We start from the raw sequence: 20191 nt of genomic DNA, 5'->3' as shown, positions 1-20191 counted from the left end.
CAGAAATTAGTAGTCAGGATGCCATTTTCCTCTGCTTGCTCCGGTATATCATTTCAAACCCTTCCCCATTCGTATGCCAGTGTACCTGTAGTCCCACAGTATTACGTGCCCCGAAAAAGCATCAGAACTTAATGACAAAAAGGAAATGGCCAATTAAAGCAAGCGACATGTTGCCTGCTCTGTCTCAGGCGTCGCGGACAATAAAACTGGAAATGGGAATGATACCGATGAGATCTCCAATGGAAAGCAGATTGAGGCAGTGAAGAAGCGACAGACATAGGCAGGCCGACTCCATTCCCATTCAAGATTTCAAAAATGGACGCCGAAACCGAGATGATTAGCCTGATGACAAAGGCAAAAGAAGAAAAAGCCAAATCTGGAGGTATATGCAAAAGGAAACGGGGTGAAACCCTCAATGAAAACAGTAAGAAAAGATCGTTCAATCGTCGCAATTTTAGTACACGCTATCCTCGTCTGCTCCTTGAGAAATCATCGAAGGAGTGGAGACGTTTGAGGAAGCTTCACGATCGTCGACATAGCCGACGAGCGCTTGGGAGTGTAGCTTGAAAGATTCTCCCATGAGACGAGTTATCCCCCAAACTACGACTTCGTCGAGCATAGAGCCCCAAAGACGAGCGACAATTGAGCTGAGTCGAGACATGTAGGTCTCATCGAGGTCTTTGACAAAAAGCTGTCTTACTTTGTTGTACATGGCCAATTCTTCCTGCGTCGCCGGCTCCTCGTCATGTTCCAGACGGTATAGCCATAGCGAAAGAATGATCATGAGATCAAGCCCACACAAAGGATGCTCTACGCTCCAGTTTGTGGGTGAGGTGCGGGCAACCCATCGAACGCCCTGCAAAACGGCCGTTTCGATACAGCTATAGCATTCCTCGATGACCTTGATCATCTCGCTCGATCGCTTCACGCGATCGCGAGCGTGAGACATGGCAGCACCAACTTCGTAAGGGTCATGATAACGGAGAGCTTCTTGAACAGCCTTCAGGTCGACCTCGAGGCGAGAACGAGCGTTTCGGTACATGGCCTTGGCATTAAATATCAGCGGATGACCCTTGTGAGGGGCGCTAAGCGGAACGCTGACGGCCTCGGGTTCACAGCGTTCGAGAGACCTGTCCCAAGTTTCAAGCGCTAGACGCAGCTTGTACTCGGTGACGACGTCCTGCAGTGCTTCAGGGCTTCTTTTGTGATACCAGACCTCCAAAAACAGGGCGTTGATCATGACACGGGTGGCAAACGCGCTGTATTGCAGAGTCTCGCCCTGAAAGAGATTGTCGTGGGCCTCAAGGAACGTAAGAGCGGGTGAAGCAGTGAGATGTTCTTGCCATGCATAGTCATCGTTGACTTGCGCGTTCCAGAGACCCTCGGTAGACGGAAGCTGAAGATCCTCGAATTCATTGAAGCTGATTGCAGGAGTGTGATTGTAAGTTAGTGTCAGCAGACCAAAGAAGATGTAGACTGCGTAGTAGGTACGACGGCAACCTTCATCCTCGACCCATTCAGCGCGTGTGGGCGTAGAATTGCCGCGAGCTTCCTGGCGTAACTTGAGCTCATAACGATTTCCGGCTACCATGTTGGCGAGCAGACTCTTGATCGAGCACGCCCATTCGAGTCCCTTGGGGTCACCGCTCCAGCTAGCAAAGATCATGTTCAACAACGAGCTCTGCATGGTCCAAAGTGGGCACTTGCGAGAGCTGAAGTTTTCCTTGTTCTGCAGGAATTGATTGACGAGCACCTTGGAGCCAATGTGGAGCATGTAGGCTTGGTCTTGGTCAAAAGCGTAGAGAGCTCCGATACTCAATACAGCGAGAAGTAAAGGAGGTGAAACCTGAGCTGGGCTAAAGGAAGCTGGGTGCAAGAAAGGCAGGTGGTGATGGAACAGGCCAAAGTAAGTCGACAGGTAGCGGTTCAACGAGCCAAGACCAGGTAGACGGAAGCCCTCCGGTATGGCATTCTCGCGATCATGAGTGTGAATGATATCAAGCAACGCGTTGCGCTCATCATCGCCGGAGAACAGGGGAGCTCTAAAGCCAGCCTGAGCTGAGTCGAAAGTGGGACTCATGGGCGTAGCAGCATCAGAATGTGAAGCAGATCTCAGCATAGACTGAACGGCTGGGACGAAGCTGTGAGGATTCTGAACACTAATGGGAGGCAGATGATTAGGATGAGGCTGAAGGGTAGCGGCACTGGCGAAAGAACGTTGAGAATCAAAGGAGCCGGCCACACTGGGAGTAATAGGATGGGCCTTGGACTCCGCACCGGGCTGTGACAAGAAGCTTTCCCACTGAACCTGGGGCAAGGCAATGGCGCCAGAGGGGTAGGTGACTGCGGGCTCCATAGCAGCGGAGGGACGCGGCGAGTATGGCATGGACTGACTGTCATCATAAACAGATTCATCACTGCGCATGGCGGCGGTGGCCTTGTGGTGCAAGTCGGCAACAAGCATGGCGGCGGCTTCAACATCAAAGATGCCATCAGGACCATCCATCTGCTCCAGAGTGGAGGCATCAAGGGTTGCGAGTGTTGACTTGGGTGTACCATCAATACCTCGGGTCTTGGGACCTGCGCGTCGCTTTCCATCACTGTGCAGGGGAACACCGCCGTCTTTGGCGTGTACAGTACGGTCATGGCGAAGTAGCAAGTCGCGGCGAACGAATGTACTCCTACATTTCATGCATTTAAAAGGGCGTTCTTTGGTATCTGGAGAACAAAGTCAGTATTATGCACGGACCAAGGGACTGAATGCGTATAATGGGGTTGCTAGGAAATCGAGAGTCCGGCGGCTTCCTTGGGCAGGAACAATTCTTCGCCCTTTGAGAAAGCAGTATTGTATGGGTACAAGGGGATGAAATCAACGTACGTGACCGTTCGTGTCGGCTTCTGTGTTCACTTCTGCTAAAGGCTCGGTTGCAAAACTGGCATTTGTATTTGCGTTCAGGTGCGAGAGAAGTCTTTCGGGACGACGTCGATGCCGCCTGTGGCGGCAAGACAGCAACGCTTGCTCCGGGCATGGTAGGCGAAGTGTCAGGAATCGGTGTACCGTCGGGATTGGTATTGGAGGATAAGATCAGCAGCGTGAGAGGTTGTCGAAAAACACTGTCTGCAAGGGCTGGTAAGGGTTTCGAGGACCTGCAGAACGATGGTTGAATATCGTCTGGATGCGGGTTGGGCTATCAACTCCTAGCCTCGCTCGCGCGCGCGCTCCCGTGGGGTTTAAAGTGTGACAACGGTGGTCTTAATCGTAGAACTGGTCATTTGGGAGAAAGGTATTCTGGTCATGGAAGTGCTATGTGATTTGGGTATATTCGGGGTCTGGAGTGTGAGGCGACAGTAAGGCCTCTGGGATGATGAAGGCGAAAGCCTGATCGGAGTGGTCAACGCGGAGGAGGCGGAAGACCGTTGTGGGAGCTTGATAAGTTGGGTTGGTGATGTACGTAGAAGGAAGGAGATGGAGGAAATAGAGGAGTAGCGGAGAGAAGTAGTAGAAAGTTTGAGGGGGGAGGGGGGAGACAAACGGGGGGACGCCAGCGACCAGGCGGGGGCCAAGAGACTTGGGAAAAAAAGCGAGAGCAGGCCGGTGGAGGGGGGGATCGCGGCGGCGCGCAGCAACACAAGGAAAAAAGGCAGAGAGGGAGGAAGAGGGGGCAACGGAGGAATCGAGGGGCGGGGCCAGCACAGCACAGCACAGCACAGCACAGAGGGAAAAGGCCACTAATAATGGAAATGAGAGGTGCGCTGACTGGGCTGAGCTGGGTCAGTCATTCAGTCATTGGTTGGTGGTTATGGTCAGTCTCGTGGGTGGCACAGGTACCGTAGCTCTCATCTCGAGGTACCTACCCCTCAATAAGGGGGGGGCAGTCTTGGGGCATCGTAGGTATTAATGTCGTCTATCCGTATAGTCTACCTGTTTACCAGAGGGTTGTCAGGCTATGAGTACCTCGCGAGCGGTACGTCTTACGGCGAATAAATCAGCAAAAAGCAACGGCGATGCATGTACTTGTGGCCTGAGGCGGCAACGGAGCAACACATCAGGGGCTGTACTTGACCAGGTACATGTATCTGGTGTTGCAGCAGCAAAGCAACCTCCCTAACGAATCGAATTACAGTGGACTGCCGACCACCGTAGCTCACTGACCGCGGGCGGGGCAGGCAGCGGGCGAGAGCGAGGGGGCGGCGCCGGCCCGTCCTGTGCCAATAAAAGCAAGCAAGGCAAGCAGGTAGGAGGTATGTAGGTAGTTACGAAGTATTACAGCACAATCAGCGCCAGTCTGTCAAACAGTGGACTCTGGTACGGAACAGACACTGGTTACGGGGGTATCAGTACCAAAGAGAATGATGGGCTCCGCACTCCACCCACACTTGTCGGCCTGCGCTTTCCTCACTCGGCTGCCCCTCCCCCTCGTCCCCTCTTGGCTTCTCTGTCTTTGACTCTTTCCCAATTGACCCGCCGCCCATGACAAACTTGGCGAGACGTGATTGCTGGCGCCACCAACCAAGTCGGGAAGGATCACTAGCTCGCCGCCCTAGTAGGCAACCGACTACAGTTGCAGCTACTCGATTGGCAAGTTGTCAATTTATCTCTCCAGTGGTACGAGAACGTCGCGTCTCCCCACTGATGCGTGTAGGCTGTCAATATTAGCTTACACCCACACTGAGTTAGGAGCTCTCTCTACTAACTAATAAAGCGGCGGTGGAATTCACTGGAAGAGGGGTAGTCTGAATGGGGGGACGAGGAGGGGGAAGGGGGGGCGAGGTGGCTGGTGTTGCTGCCTCTGACTCTCTGTTTTGGCTAAACCACAGCACTATCACAGCGAGCGCCATTGTCAGCTGGTTCCTATTCACTATTACTTAATCCGTACTTAATCCGTATATTTACCAGTATTTATTATTCAAGGGGGAACACGGGACACTTCCAAGACTTTCTGTTCCCAGAACCTTTCCTGTCGAATCATGTCGCACCCGATCCTGTCCTACCGCATACGCACATGCACCCCCAGCATCACGATCCTCACCCATGGTCAAGCCGTCTCTGCAAAGAACACGGTTGCCCAAAAACTACCTCTTCGTCCTGTCCATGCAACTTGCATCTCGCTGAAGGGCCATTTTGCCAGTCGTACGGAATGCAATATCAATAAGCTTTCTTCTTCTTCGTCACCGATATGTAGGCGTTGTCGAATTTGCTACGATCTTGCTGCGGGCCGCAGCAGGCACGATAAGTAGCACAGTAGGCCAAGTTGGCAAGCACCCCTGGAACAAGTGGCTCTACACAGCTCGTCATGGAGCCAATCCGCCCCAAGTCATGTACGGGTACGCTGGTCCGTATTACAGACTACGAAGGTAAAAGTAGGAGTACGGCTACAGCAGCATTTTCCAGAGCCGTTTGGCTCACCATTTTGGTGGTTCCAATTGCTGCCGACGCGGCCGCTGTGCATTAGACCCACCGCTGGCGGCGGGGCATATTATAGTGGCCTCTCAGCACCGCGCCCTCTGGAGCTTGCTCAGCTGTCCGCCCAGAGAAGCACGGAAGCTTTTTCTTAGGTATTGAATACAGCACTACCGGACGGTCGGCTTTAAAAATGGCGTTGACCGCTTCAAATCTTCCATCAAAAGCAAAATAAAGGATGCGGTCAAGGAAGGAGACCAGAAGGCGGGCTTGCCATCGCTCTGCTAGGCTCTCGCAGAAGCCGGTTCCATAACGGACTGGGCGGGATCTACAAACTAAGTACGAACATGTTGTCAGTTCATGGCCATGATGTTGGTGCACCTTTACTTCGTACAGTCAGAAACCACTAACAACACCAAGGAGGAGTGTCCAATCTCCCGAGAATATTGACGATTCAGCGAGGCTCCTCATTTACTTCTCGCCGCAAAACACTGCGCTGGGAGTCCGTGTCTGAACTTGTTTCACACGGCTCGCTACTTGGTATCAATACGACTAGCCACTGTAACACGGCCTCGCCGTACCTATGTAAATAGTGTAAATAGAGCTGTGGCACCACTGGGAGCCACCATAATAATGCCCTTGAAGCACAGGCTAATTAGAGGCGAACAGTCAAGTGGGAGTCCTGTGGGACGCCACCAGCTTCCTTTTTTTCGGACTCCTAGTCCATATTATCACACCCCTGGGTTGCCAGTCATATTTTAGCTTTTTTTTTTTTTTTCTTTTTTTTTCCTTTTTCGTCAAGAAGAACAGCAAGCGAGCCTCCTCCTTATTGTCAGAGCCGAGATGCTCGGACCGTCCCTTGGACCATGAGCTTGGGTGGCCCGTCCCGTTTCCACGCGAGTCATCTCGGTGCTCTCCCTTGCAAAACGCTATTCTTCTTCTCAAGACTTGGACGCCGCTAATTATAATACCGGTCGTACGTTTTGTCCCTAGTTAGATCTATTTATAATGAAAGAAGGAAAAAAAAGAGATATCTTCGAAAGTAAGAAAATCGCACGTCAGAAAACGCGTCATGGCTGCTTCTCCTACTAATAAGCAATTGAGACATGCAATATCAGTCCTGCAAAATAAAAAACTGGAGAGCTCTGCGAACGAGCGTTGGCAACATTCCTGGAGAATGCGAGCCCAGTGAGGACCACTCCTCCAAAGCCCGATCGGGGGCATTGTCGCGGCTCCGCCAGGCGCGTCTCGCTTTGTTTCTCCTGGACGCGTTTCGAGCGCGGGCTGGTTCCTAATTTCATGTCCATTTTTATCCTTCTGTGACTGGCATGATGACTATCAGGTCATTATACAGGCCCTGATGACTCCGGGTCCGCGGCAATAGAATCAAGTAACAATCGCGAGATTCATCAGCAGAGGATCGGGACGTACTGGGTAACGACGACGAAGGACGCCTTCTTTCCCCCTCCGATTCGGTCTCGGTGGCCCAATTATTCCCCTCTGCCGAGACACTCGTTGCGGACACGCCGCAAAAGGGTGAAAATCGTGAGGGCCTTTCACACGCGACAACACGTACATGCATACACAACGACGCATAGGTAGTCGCCGACCGATGCACCACGAGACCTCGAGCTGCCAACGCATGCATCACTCTATATCCAACAGGCCCAAGGTTACCAAGTACTTACGGTGAGGTACCTCTGTCAAGTACATAGTATTGTTACTTCGTACATGCGCCTCCACACAGCCTGACGATGGATTCAGCCCAGGGTTTGCCATGGCTTTGGGGGGCGCGGGGTGGGGACGGAGACTGGTGATTCTCGCGGCATCAAGGCCTTTGCGTGGCACTCTTACTCCGTACGGATTACACTGCAATGAAATCGATTGTCGTGGACCCTTTTCAAGTGCTCGATGTCAACTCCGTCCATAATAAAGAAGCAAAGGACACAAGGCATCTTCCCCACTGGCGAGCAGAGAGTGGGCTCCCCTGAACGGTAATAAGGATAGGTTGGCGTTGATAGTATTAGTTCCAGCTATTATCGGCTATTCTGTACTCCGTACGGATATGCAGGCTTGCATTGGCAAGAAGGACAACCTTTTTTTGAGTCTGGAGGCGGTCTGGACAGGACGACAAGATGATGCTTCTTGGGACCGTGACGATCGGCTGGGTATTGGAGCGCCCTGGAGATGAAGAGCCTCTCCCGTGACATTTGCGCCAGCGCTACTCCGTAATGTGGCTAAAGCTCGTCGGACCATGAGGCGCGGCCAAGGGAGGGAGCAAAGGTCAACACTGCATACGAATATCATTTCGTTTAGCGCCACAGTCGATCGGTAATCACCGTGTGCTTCCCTTATGTGACCTTTCCCTGAGGAGAAGAAGGAAATCAGGGCCAGGACAGCCGAGCTGTCAGCCCATCGCAGGTCTGTTTGAGGGCAGAGCTAGCTTGTTTAATTTAGAACCTCGAATTCTTAAGTACATATTGAGGTCTAGTGGGACCGCGGGAGCCTTCCGAGTGACTAGAGTCAGGTTCATGGATGCACCACTGCCCCACGGGTGTCGCTTTTTGGAGTTCTGTTGTGGTCTCGTTCCCTTTCTCGCAATGGGCTCTCGCAAATTCGCTCAGGAACCAGACTGGCGGTCTCGAAAAAAAAAAAAAGAAGAAAAAAAAAGAAAAGGGGGGACAATCGAGTAGCGAAACGGTTGCCAAGATCTCCGTCAGCCAGAGGAACCGAGTTCTTTGTAATCATCCGGTAGTTTGGCTCGTCATTGTTCTTTTTTTCCGTGGAGAACGTAGCCTGGGAAATCGGCGACCTTGAGGTGAGGGTAATTGCCTGGTCGACGAGAAGCCGGATCCTGCCTAGTCGTTCTTTCAAGAAAAAAGACGCCGCTTTTTGTCCTACTATGTACTGTGTTAAAAAGAAACAGTCTCGTTCGAGTTGCCCCTTTGTACTGATTGAGAAAAAGACTCCTCTTTTTTTCCCCGAAAACGTCGTGTGCTTTCTTCTCTGGAGGTACAGGCTAGGCGACATCTACGCATGGCCAACATGTCTTTCTCATTGGCCAGCCAAATACTCCGTACAATGTGCGATTTGAGGAATGTAAGACATGTGCAGACTAGACAGAGTTCGGGACGGGAGAAGAAAGAGAGACGTAAGAGAGGAAAGAGAAGTGACGATCAAGAAGGGGCAGAGGCGGTAAAGAACATCATCAGTGGTTGCATGAAACGTTGGCTACGGCCCGATGCCGAAGCCATTTTGAAACAATGATGAAGGGCTGTATGCCGAAATTGGCTAAAAGAATGACGAAGAGTTTGTACGTCGGATTCGGCGGATGTCTATCAAAGGCATCTCTTTGTTCAAGCGCTGGAGTGTGACCTGTTTTCGTTTGTTCTTCTTCGAGTCGATTGCTTGCATGATGGCCGTCAGAGCGCATCGCCGACTCACTACCACTGGTGACCAAAGTTCTTGGTCTTCGCTCCCTGATAGCTGTGCATTCATCAAGTCTCACAGAAGGATCAAAGATCAAGCAATAACCCACCGTACCCGTAACCACATCTCGGGTGGTTTGGGGCTTGTGGGAGCAGACCGCCTCGGTTGGTCGTTGGTGACGCGAGCGGACCGCAATGCAAGAGAACCACGTGCTGCGAGGAGTCAGCATTGACTACTAAACTACTTTCATCCGTAGGTAGGGTAGCAAAGGTAGCAACGGTACACATATACATGTGTCACTGGAGGCACACTATTTAAATAGCATGGTAGATGTAGGACTGGTTAGGTACCTAGGTACCTAACTAGGTGCAGAACATGCTCCGAGGGGCCTGTGCTGCTGGTAATGATACTGGTACTGGTACTGGTACGCCGAATTCGCCGGCAGGAGCGCCAGGCCGTGACCGTCGCAATGCACGAGCCCCGTTCCTAAGTAAATAGAGTCACCCATGCCTACCTTACATACTGGTAGAGTATTGCCTAGGTACGGAGTAGATGCTATTAGATGGTGGTCAATAGCTTTGTCTGCATCCGCAGCAACTCCACCAACGTCCTGTTATAGCTACTTTAAGATCCAGCACAGGACACATGAGATCAAGAGTGGCCTGAATGAAATGTGCCGAGTGCAAGATGTGGTAATGCACCGACTAAATAGAGATTCTTACATGCACACATATCTGATGCATTGCACAAGCTTATTGAGGATGCGGGACGGGGAACAACGTTTGTTATGCCGGGGCCGCTGCCACCATGCAGGAGACGGCAGAAAGGGTATACATTTACATTGGTAAAAGTCAGTCTATTACATATCATGTGGCTTGTACAAGACTAGTAGCAACGTTGCAGATTTGCCTAGATGGAAAAACGGATGAGAGCGAGTCGATGCAAGTTGTTGTATCGGGGGTCACGGCACCAACAGCTATCCTTTGGGTATTTTCCATGTCCTGCCGATGCCGTCCGACCACCCTCGTCTCTCTGCGGCGACGCTGTCCTGATTAATACTTAGACCACTCTACATTGCTGGGCAACCTCTCCAATGCCTGAGTACCTCCAAAAGCCACCCTTCATTCGCGCTGCAATCCTTCCTTCTCAACCCAAGCACTCCTAATTTACACAACAATAAAAACCGTTCCACGACCGGCAAAAAAAAGAGTACCACTAGTGAAGCCCCCTCCCCACATCACACCGCCAACACTCGCGCCGACCGTTGTCAACCGTACTACCATGGAAGGTACCTACCGACCTAGCTACTGATTGCCGCTGATACGTGCGCAAAGTCGTTCCGTCAGGAGTCAGTCAACCTTGTGGCACGGCCATCACCCCTCCCTCTCTCGACTCGAAATCCCTTTTGCCGCCTCGACCTCTCAAGACTCAACCCCCCCCCCTCCGCGCCATCCTTTACCAACGCAAATACTCACCATTTCATCGCATTCACCATTTCTCGAATTCTGGCGTCCACCTCTCCTGTCGTGCCCGCCCAAGCCACGCCTGCGCGAAAATCCCCAACCAAATCTTGTCGGAGAGGGGCAACCTCCTCCACCCCTGTCGCTCGCTATACTCTCGCCGCAACCACACATACGGACGGCCCTTGAACAACCGACACTCGCCTGCGTGCCCTCGCGACAATGACATGGGCATCTTCTCTGCAACTTGCACCTCAATAAAATCTGCAGCTGGCACGAGAGCTGCTGAGCGGCTCCATCTGCGATAATCTCTTCTCCCACATCCTCTACCCAGTTCCCAGCCTTCTTCAGCCGCCATCACGACAGTGGACGCGCTGCTACTCTCTACGCCAGACGGACACATCACTTCAATACGTTTACCACCGACTTTCCACTCCTTATAACTATGGATGGTACACTTGGCAGCACGCCATCTGGTATCATGTACGTTCGCGCCCTGTACGACTACGAGGCCGACGACAGAACCAGCTTGAGTTTCCATGAGGGCGACGTCATCCAAGTCATCACACAACTCGAAAGCGGTTGGTGGGACGGCGTAATCAACGGTGTTCGCGGCTGGTTTCCCAGCAATTACTGCCAAATCATTACTGGCCCTGAAGACCTGGTCGACCAGAACCAGAACGCCCATCTTGATCATGGCGACGAACAACACGAAGAGGCTGACGTCTACGACGAGAGCTTCGAACAGCAGGAATATGAATCTGAAAACGACGCGCCCGGTGCCTTACCGCTTGAGGGAACAGACGTCGGCGACAAGTCTAGAGCCGACTTTTGGATACCCCAAGCTACCCCCGACGGCCGACTCTTTTATTACAACATGATGACTGGCGATCGGAGCATGGAGTTGCCGCTAGAGTCTCCAGGCTCAATAAACGAAACCGGGCCCAGAGATCGCATGAATGCGTCCATGCCCGACAAGACGCGCCCCCCTGCTGAGATGATGGCCAGGGGCCTCAACCAAGACGAAGACGACGACTCGGCAACTTCAGCTTCAGAAGCAGAGGGTGATGGCGTCTTTGCAGGTCGCCGACTGGTACGTCCCTCCTCCATCTGTCTTTGCGCCTGCTAATCATACTAGACCCGTCAACGTATCCCGCTTAGCGGAGCCCTTTCACCATCCACCTCCATGGACTCCATCAACGGTGGCTCACCGCATCGGATAAGAAGGAATGACAGTACAGCCAATGGCTTCTCGAATGGTTCCAATCAACCGCCAAATATCGCTTCTGCCACCTCCTTTACCAGCACTACCTACAACCTCCCTACTACGACAACAGTTCCACGATCATTCTTCGATGACGGATCGACGCCACCGCTCAGCTGGACTCTACTAGTTTCTAATATGAAGGGTGCCATTGACCGGTACCGAGACGCCATTGCCGCGAACAATCGTCCAGATTATGTCGCTCGCGCCGAAGATATTTCAGATCATCTGCGATTGCTGCTTGCCGCGGGCTCTGGCACTACCGACAATCACTCTGGTCAGCCGTCCATCATATCCACCAACAAAGCGCTCTACCCACACTTCCGCGACATGATGTCCAAGTTTTCCAAGCTAGTCATCTCGTCGCACATTGCCGCGGCAGACTGGCCCAATGCCGAATCAGTCCAGAAGTGTATACAGGAAGCGGACGGTGTTCTTCTGGGTGTGTACAGCTATGTCGAGGTCGCGCGACAGCAGCGCGGTGAAGAGATACCAAGACTATTCCCTGGCTTTGCGCTTGGTAGCACTGCGGGTGGCAGTTGGCAAAATAACGGCCTTGGGCCTCGCGACCCCATAACTGCAAACTTCCTCGAGGATGACGAGGGTGCTGTCGAGCCGACAGCCGTCCTGGATGGCAAATTTCTTGAGCGTCTGGACGAGATGAAGCGCATGCTGACAGCAAGTCTGCGTGACCTCGACAAAACGCTCGCCAAGCCAGAGAATATCGTCTCCGCTTATCGACATGAGGTCATTAGCAACAATATTTGCTTGGCCGGCGGCAAGGTCATTGAATTGTTTCGACCTTGGATTGCTACCGTTGAGTCTGCCAACCTTTCCTCCCTGACCGAGAACTCCCAGTCCGCCCAGCTCGCAGAGTTGAGCAAATCCAAGCAGAGCTTGTATGATACTATTGCCGACCTACTGTTAGCCTGTCAGGCCGTTGCTGGCCCTTTGGCTGATGAGTGGTCAGAGATCCGGGGAGAAGCCCTGGAGAATAGACTCGATATGGTGCAAACATGTGGCAGAGTGCTTGATACCAACACATCACACGTTGCCCACTTATTACAGCAGCTGTCGGAGCAGATGCAAACGAATACGCGACTGCAACCGCTCAAGAAGCAAGAATCGCGGTCGCGGGACCTAGTCCCTCCGGCACCGCTGCAGCGTGGTGAGTCGATGCCGTACGAGCGCCCTCACCAACGATCTGAGTCGAAAACGGCCCCTGTCCGACCTCCTCTCACCACCACGCAATCCTTCACCGAGGGCGAACCGCCGCCTGGCACTTTGCGAAAGGGAGACTATTCCAAAGTCAAAAAGATTTTCGGCGAAGACCCGTCACCACAGGGTATGCAGGCAGACGATACCCCTGCCTTTTTGCGTCTTGATCACGAAAACGATGTTTCATGGGATACAAAGTCTGCTCAACCCGCTGTCAGGGGCGGCTCTCTGCTGGCGCTTGTCGAACAGCTCACACGTCACGATAAGCTTGATTCGTCCTTTAATAACACCTTTCTCCTCACATACAAGTCTTTTACGACGGCACGAGAGTTGTTCGAGCTGCTAGTAAAGCGTTTTGCCATTCAACCTCCTGAAGGGCTTTCGCAAGCGGATTTTGAGACGTGGCGTGATAGAAAGCAAAAACTTATTCGGTTTCGTGTGGTCAACATACTTAAGAACTGGTTTGATAGTTTCTGGATGGAAGAGTACAACGACGAGTCTAAGCAGTTGATCCGAGACGTGTATGACTTTGCTAGAGACACGGTCGGCTCTACCGAAACGCCAGGCGCAAAGCCGCTGATGACCATGCTCAATCAAAGACTCAGCGGCACAGACGCAAACCCCAGGCGTATGATTCAGACTCTCAATCAGAGCACGCCGTCACCGATCATGCCCAAGAACATGAAGAAGCTAAAGTTTGGAGACATTGACGTGACCGAATTCGCTCGTCAGCTCACTATCATCGAGTCGAGACTTTACGGCAAAATTAAAGCGACTGAGTGTCTGAACAAGACCTGGCAGAAGAAGATTGGCGAGGGCGAGGCCGAGCCTGCGCCCAACGTCAAGGCACTGATTCTGCACTCTAATCAAATGACCAACTGGGTGGCAGAAATGATTTTGGCGCAACAGGACGTCAAGAAGCGAGTCGTGGTGGTGAAGCATTTTGTCGCAGTCGCCGACGTAAGTACGCGCACTCGAGTGTATGCAAGCAGACTAACAAGTCCACAGAAATGCCGGACACTGAACAACTTTTCTACGCTGACGTCCATCATCTCGGCGCTCGGCACGGCGCCGATTGCGCGTCTCAAGCGAACATGGGACCAAGTACCGCAGCGGACGCATGCGGTGCTGGAAACGATGCGCAAGCTGATGGCGAGCACGAAAAACTTTGGCGAGTATCGCGAGGCTCTACATGCGGCGAACCCGCCTTGCATTCCGTTTTTCGGCGTCTACTTGACCGACTTGACCTTTATCGAGGATGGCATCCCGTCGATCATCAAGAAGACCAATTTGATCAATTTTGCGAAGCGGGCAAAGACGGCCGAGGTGATTCGCGACATTCAGCAGTATCAGAACGTGGGATACTCGCTGCAGCCGGTGCCGGAGCTGCATGACTACATCCTCAGTAATATGCAAGCGGCGGGCGACGTGCACGAAATGTACGACAAGAGTTTGCAGATTGAGCCACGCGAGCGCGAGGAAGAAAAAATCGTGAGGTTCGTAAGATTGATTACCCAGGATGCGTAAACGAAGAAGGAGAATCGGGGGAAACTAGCGGGGAATTGTCAAGGAGTTTTGTTCTTTTGCTGACTTTTGCCTCTTTGGCGTGGATAGAGTGCTGGCTGAGTCTGGATTCCTGTGAGAACCACGATCCGCACTGTTGTTTTGGGAAGGATAGATTTATTATACGTACGCGCGTTTTTTTACGACCCGAAACGAACCGAGCGACGTTTTTACTACGACGTTTCTTATCACGACTTTTGTTTGAACATGTCTTTTTTGGGACAGAGAGCTGTGTTGTGTACAAATGCCCTAGGGCTATTGACCAAACGATGAAGAAGGAACCAATTATAGTTGCGACCGGCAGCAAACTTGAAGACGGAAGCGGAAAACAAGGTTTGATGGAGAGCTGGCCGCACGACTCTCATTGGTATAACGATGCATGCAACCCGTGTGATGTGGACTTGTGGAGGATGGAAGAATTACGCGAGCTTATGTGGGGAGACGGGGACGGAGGTTCTGCACGAGCATGTTGGAACATTCGAGGATCATGTAAGAAACATGGGGAAAGCCCAAATTTGAGATTTATTTGTTCTTACCCCCCAAGGAGCCTTTGTCATCGTCTCTCTCTCCTTCTTGCGAGCGCGCATAATGGTGTGTGCCTATGGCATTGACATGTGACAGTGGCACTGGTACTTCAACGCCTTGTGCCTTGCCGTCTCCTGCAGTGGGTATGAGGTAGTTCAGAGCAAATACTACCAAAGGGCACTGTAGGTAGTTACTTCGGTACTTTGGACTGGGTACCGGTCTTGTCAAGAGGGGGGCTTTCTTCATCTCCGCTTGGTTTCCAATCCATCTCATGTCGGGATCTTTCGAGCGGCGGCGTCGAGAACTTCTATGTACCAGGATCTGGTCTATTATGAACAGCGTCAAGAAAATGGAAATGTTTCAAAATTCGTATTGCTCAAAAGTCGTAAACATGATGCTCATTAGAGCCTTCATTCTGAAATGGCTCTTCCACCTCATTACTAGAAATCCTAATATATACATCGTTTCATCTCGTTCCCCATCTTAGTGCTTGTGCAGCTTCTCCTTAATCTTGTCCACGAGGCCATGCTTCTCCTTGCTGTCCCCGCTGCCGCTGTTACCGCGCGCCTTGTGCTCCGCGCCATCCTTACCCTTTGCTACCGCTGCACCACCGCTCGCCCCCGCCCCCGCAGCCGTGGTGATGCCCTTTTGCTCCATTAGCCGGTCCGCCTCGCGGCCCGCCCCGGGCCTGGTGGCGTCAAAATCGCCGCCGTCTGCCTGCAGCCCGCTCGACTTGACGTACTCTTCGCCCGTGCCTTTTTCCTGGCTCCTGTCCGCGGGCAGGTTACCGCCGGCGCCGGCGCCGCTGTCGGACTGCTTATTACCGCTGCTGGTGGAGGTGGTTTCGGAGCCTCGGTGGCTGCCGGCGTCGCCACCATGCTCGCGCGCGACGGTGGAGAGATCACGCGGGCCGGGGCCGGACACGTCGACGGAGGAAGGCTCGTCGTTGGCGTCGGCTGAGGGCGACTTGGAGGGCTTGCTCTTGCTGTCAATGTTGGAGGTAGAGACATCGCGCGAGCTGTCGAGGTTCTGGTCGGTGAGGTTTTGGCCGGTGGTATTTAAGTTCTGGGTAGATGTACTCTGCTTGTTGGTGCTGCTGCTGCTGCTGCTGTTGTTGTCAAAGCCAGAAGTGCTGCGGGTGCTGTCTAGGCCAGAAACACTGCGGATGTTGTCCAAGCCAGAGGGGCTGTGACTGCTTTCCAAACCAGACGTGCTGCGGGCACTGCCACCCATGTCCTGCCCCGGCGTGGTAAAGCCGCTGTCGGTGGTGCGGTTCGTCGCGGTGGTGACGCCGCCGGCAAATCCCTGCCCGGGGCTGCTCCGGCCGGGGGCAGACATATCGTGCTGAGGGTGGGTGAAGCCAGCGTCGTCGGCGGCGTTTGTGGCTGTGGTAATGGGGCCGGTGTTTTCGGTCTTGGAAACGCCGCCAAAGGCGGAGGAGGAGGTGATTTTGGTGTCAACGGGCTTGTCGGAGGATGATGTGGTGGCCGTGGTGTTGGACGAGTTTACGTCGCGGAACTCAGCACCGCTAAGGCCTTGACGGAGACGTTCCTGGTCACTGGGGTCTGAGAGTCCTTGTTAATGTCTTGTTATCGTTTTGGGATGCGGAGGAATATGGAATAAAGAACAACAAAGGACAAGAAACGTGTTTTGGACGTACCCAGGTTGCCGGCATCGTAGGGTTCGCCTTTGCTTACGTCGCCTTGAGTGCCGGAGAGAGGTTCCTGGTTGGCAGAGTCGCCAAAGACATACTTGGCCGCAGTGGTGGCCATCTGGGAAACGGTATCCATGATTAGTACTATCTCGGTTGAGGAGCAGTACGTGTGTTAGAATATGAGCAACAATGCAGTAGTGCGATGAGACAAAGTAATGAATGAGCTGGCTTGCCTTGAGAAAGAGACGGGATGCGTTTTGGTCTTGTGGTTCGGGCGAGGAGAGAAGTTTACGGGGTATCCAACAATGAATTGAATTGTTTCAAGTTGCAATTCTAGAGGGCAGGAACGCAAATGGAATAGGTCGAGTATGGTTGTCTATTAATACTAGCTATTACGGAGGGAGCGGGATCGGGGCACGAGGTTTGCGCTCTCTGACGTAGTGGCGTAGGACACTGGATGAGGCGAAATGGGAAGCGAAACGGGTAGACTAGAAGGCTGCGTGCGTCAGCGGTAATACAGTCGGCTGGTTGGTCGAGACAAGGGCGATAATGGGATACGGTTTTGCTGGCGTGGAGGAAACCGGTTTTCTTGGGCGTCTGATCAGACTACGGGTGCAGGCAGAGGAAGAGGAAGTCGTTTCAGCTGATGGGATGTTGTGCGGGCGGAGGGGGAGAAGGTTCACGTCATGATGGCGTAGTAAGATGCGGGTAATGCAGGTGCGCTGGAGCGAGTAAAGTTTGCGACTCTGTCATGATTTGCCAAACACTTACGGATAATCAACTTGTTGTCTACTTAGTAAATTGGCACATTGGAACGGAGGTGCACAAGCAACACAAGCTGCGGGCGTCGTCAGGCTTGTTCTCTCCGTCAAGCTTGGTCAAACAAGTGACACGGCACACAGTGAAAAGGAGAAAGCAAGGCAACATCGGCGATGAGGTGCATAATCAGGTAAAAAAAGGGCCTCTCTATTCGTGGTGTTGGCATCCCCCGTCAAAGAAAGGTTTGGCAACGGCGCCGACGTCATACACTTTGAAGGTGGGGGAGGGGCTGGATGAGGCTCTGGCTCCCAAGTGCCAGGCTAGTTGGCGAATTTGGAGCCATGGATGTGACCTTGTTCACTATGTGGAGAAATGACGAGATGGGCTAAGATGCACAAGCATGAATGAAATGAGAAAAAAAGGGCGGGTAACAAGAGGGACGTTGAAGCTGAGATTTGGCCATGCAACGGGACGATGGCGATGACAGTTGGCGATGAGACTTGGCGATAAGAACAAGGTAAGGTAGGTGGAGAAAAGTGTGGATTGAGTAGGCATTCTGGAAATAGGTATCCGTAATTGCTCATCAATAAAACAGAGACCCCCCCCATTTGTCTGTGAACGAATGAACCATTATTGTAGAGATAGACGTCCAGATAGGCATCTAAATCCGCCAAGGGAGCTGCTGAATGCAAGGACCGGAGCAACTCTTCGGCTGGCAAACCCATAACCTCTGTACCATCATAGCAGAAATTTCAATCTTTGAATATTTGATTCTGTTTACTGCTGATCCGTCACGCTAGACCGTGAGCATAGTCAATCATCCTATAACGCTTTCCATCAATCTAAATCTCCCATCATGCAAGAACAAAGCGCGGGAATACATGCACAATTCTCTTCACAATCTCATCCTTTACTCCTCACCAGCCATCGAAATTACCAAACCCCCCCGTCCCACGCATCTTCTTCCTCGCCGGCTCCGGCTCTGTCCACTCATCACCAACCTCCGCCTCGTCCCCTGCCGCCGGCATCGTCGTCGTCGTCTTGAGGTACTTGCCCACCGTCTCCTTGCTGTCTGCCGGCGCAACCGTCCCATCGGCACGTATCCGCTTCCCCGTCCACGTCGTCCTGTCTGCGTCCTCGCCGCCCTGCCGCTCCACCTCTTTCCGACGCGCCTCGTCGCGCTCCTGCTGCTGGTGCTGCGCCTGGAACTCGGCAAACGGATCGACAAAGACGGCGACGTCACGGATGACAATCTTGTGCAGGGGTCGGCTGGAGCCGTCTGTTGGTACGTCCTCCATCTTGGCCAGCACGTCGAGCCCCGAGACAACGGTGCCAAAGATGGTGTGCTTGCGGTCGAGGTGCGGCACGGCCTTGTAGGCAATGAAGAATTGGCTCGAGTTCGTATTTTTGCCCTTGTTGGCCATGGATACTGCAAATGTCTCCTTGTTAAATTTGGGCTGAGCCCTTAGAGGAGAAGTGCTGAGTAAATCATACCTGTGCCGCGGGCATTGTGCGTCAGCGGACCGTCAAACTCATCGTCAAAGTACTTTCCCCAGATACTCGCGCCGCCGCGCCCTGTCCCCGTGGGATCGCCGCCCTGGATCATAAAATTGGGAATGTTCCTGTGAAATGCCACGTCCCTGTAGTAACCCTTTTGCGCAAGCTTGACAAAGTTCCACACCGCCTTGGGCGCTGTGTCCGTGTGCAGCTCCAAGGTCAGGTCGCCCAGGTTCGTCTCCAGCCGCGCGTAGCCCTTGTTCTTGACGCGCTTTGGTTTGAGCATAAACTCCTCGTCCGTCAGTAGAGCGCGCTCGCCGCTCGTCTCCGGTGTCAGGCCAGTGCTCGTGAAGCTCGCCGCCGCCCTTCCCGTCGTGTACGCCGCCGCCTTGGCCGCCAGCTTCTTCTCCTTAATCATGCTCTCTCGCGTCGCCGCCGACACCGTCCCCGCACCCGTCTTGGCCAGCGCGCCGGCGCTGCGGTTGACGTCGCCGCCGGCCTCGCGAGCCTTGCGCGCCTTCTCGACGGCCGCCTTCGCCTTGAGCACCTTGTCGCCCATGCTGCCGAGCGCGCGAGCGTTGATGCCGCTCTCGCCGCGCTCCTCCTCCTGGCTCCTGCTCAGCTGCGCGCCCTCGCCGTCTTGGAGGTACTTGAACTGGTCGAGGTTGCGGCGCGCGGCATTATGCGGGTCTTGCAGCGTGATGATGTCGGCGCGGGTAAATGGCTCATCGTCGACGAGGTCCTGCCACACCTTGGCCTTTATGTTCATGCGGTCGACCGTGTCCCAGGCAAATACGTTTGCGTAGGTGCCATGGCGGAGCGCCACAATGTGCGTGTTGTCGGTAAACACCTTGTACGTGACGGGGTCGACGAGGTCGCCTTTGTCGTCGCTTAGGCCGGCGCCGCGCGCATCGCTCTCCGCGTTGCGCGCAAAGTTGAGCTTGATGAGGTCGCGCTTCTGCAGCGGCGCGCCATCGACTGGGTTCTGATTCGGGTGCTTCTCGAGCCACGCGGATATCACCTCGACGTCGAAGATTGTGCCGTCGGGCGTGCACACGGGGTTCTTAAAGGGCTGCAGACTCGCGGCGCAAAAGTTGAAGGGCAGTTTGCGAAAAGGCACGCCATCTTTGCCATTGCGCGACGAGGCACCGGCGCCAACGCTGGCAGAGTAGGCGTCCGAGGACGACCACTCGGAGTGGGTGATCTGCAAAGAGTGTCAGCGATGTGGAAGATTCAATTATTAAGCATGCAGCACAGCCTTACGTAGAGCTTATCCGTGCCTTTGCCCATGTCGACAGTTGGTTCGCGGTGGTGTAAAATTGAAGGCGGGTAATTATGTCACCGTCATGAGAAGCGGCAATCTTTGGCGGCATCAAAGGTTATCGATAGACGGCATTCAGCTCAGCTACTGGTACAGCAAC

General features: G+C 53.3%; 4 protein-coding genes across 4 annotated transcripts; 1 reads left to right on the top strand and 3 right to left on the bottom strand.

The window, feature by feature from the left end:
* Positions 1-454: 454 nt before the first annotated feature.
* BBA_06378 (C2H2 finger domain protein) lies at positions 455-3029 on the bottom strand (the record flags this gene model as incomplete). The annotated part of the gene is made up of 2 exons (XM_008601475.1): positions 455-2718; positions 2879-3029. The coding sequence occupies 2 exons, from the start codon at positions 3027-3029 to the stop codon at positions 455-457; spliced, it is 2415 nt and encodes an 804-aa protein (XP_008599697.1).
* A 7706-nt stretch (positions 3030-10735) lies between these two features.
* Positions 10736-14414, top strand: BBA_06377 (RasGEF domain-containing protein; the record flags this gene model as incomplete). The annotated part of the gene is made up of 4 exons (XM_008601474.1): positions 10736-11383; positions 11429-13732; positions 13781-14268; positions 14387-14414. The coding sequence occupies 4 exons, from the start codon at positions 10736-10738 to the stop codon at positions 14412-14414; spliced, it is 3468 nt and encodes a 1155-aa protein (XP_008599696.1).
* A 929-nt stretch (positions 14415-15343) lies between these two features.
* BBA_06376 (glycine-rich cell wall structural protein 1) lies at positions 15344-16650 on the bottom strand (the record flags this gene model as incomplete). The annotated part of the gene is made up of 2 exons (XM_008601473.1): positions 15344-16425; positions 16521-16650. 2 exons carry the CDS (start codon positions 16648-16650, stop codon positions 15344-15346), a joined length of 1212 nt encoding a protein of 403 aa, XP_008599695.1.
* Positions 16651-18190: 1540 nt separating this feature from the next.
* BBA_06375 (cyclophilin type peptidyl-prolyl cis-trans isomerase/CLD) lies at positions 18191-20060 on the bottom strand (the record flags this gene model as incomplete). Its single annotated transcript, XM_008601472.1, has 3 exons — positions 18191-18702; positions 18768-19974; positions 20034-20060. 3 exons carry the CDS (start codon positions 20058-20060, stop codon positions 18191-18193), a joined length of 1746 nt encoding a protein of 581 aa, XP_008599694.1.
* Between the last annotated feature and the right edge of the window lie 131 nt (positions 20061-20191).

The sequence above is a fragment of the Beauveria bassiana genome (genome assembly GCF_000280675.1).
Source record: "Beauveria bassiana ARSEF 2860 unplaced genomic scaffold BBA_S00018, whole genome shotgun sequence".
Taxonomy (NCBI): Eukaryota; Fungi; Ascomycota; class Sordariomycetes; order Hypocreales; family Cordycipitaceae; genus Beauveria; species Beauveria bassiana.
Note: the sequence above shows the minus strand (reverse complement) of the source record. Positions and strands in the feature narration are given on the sequence as shown.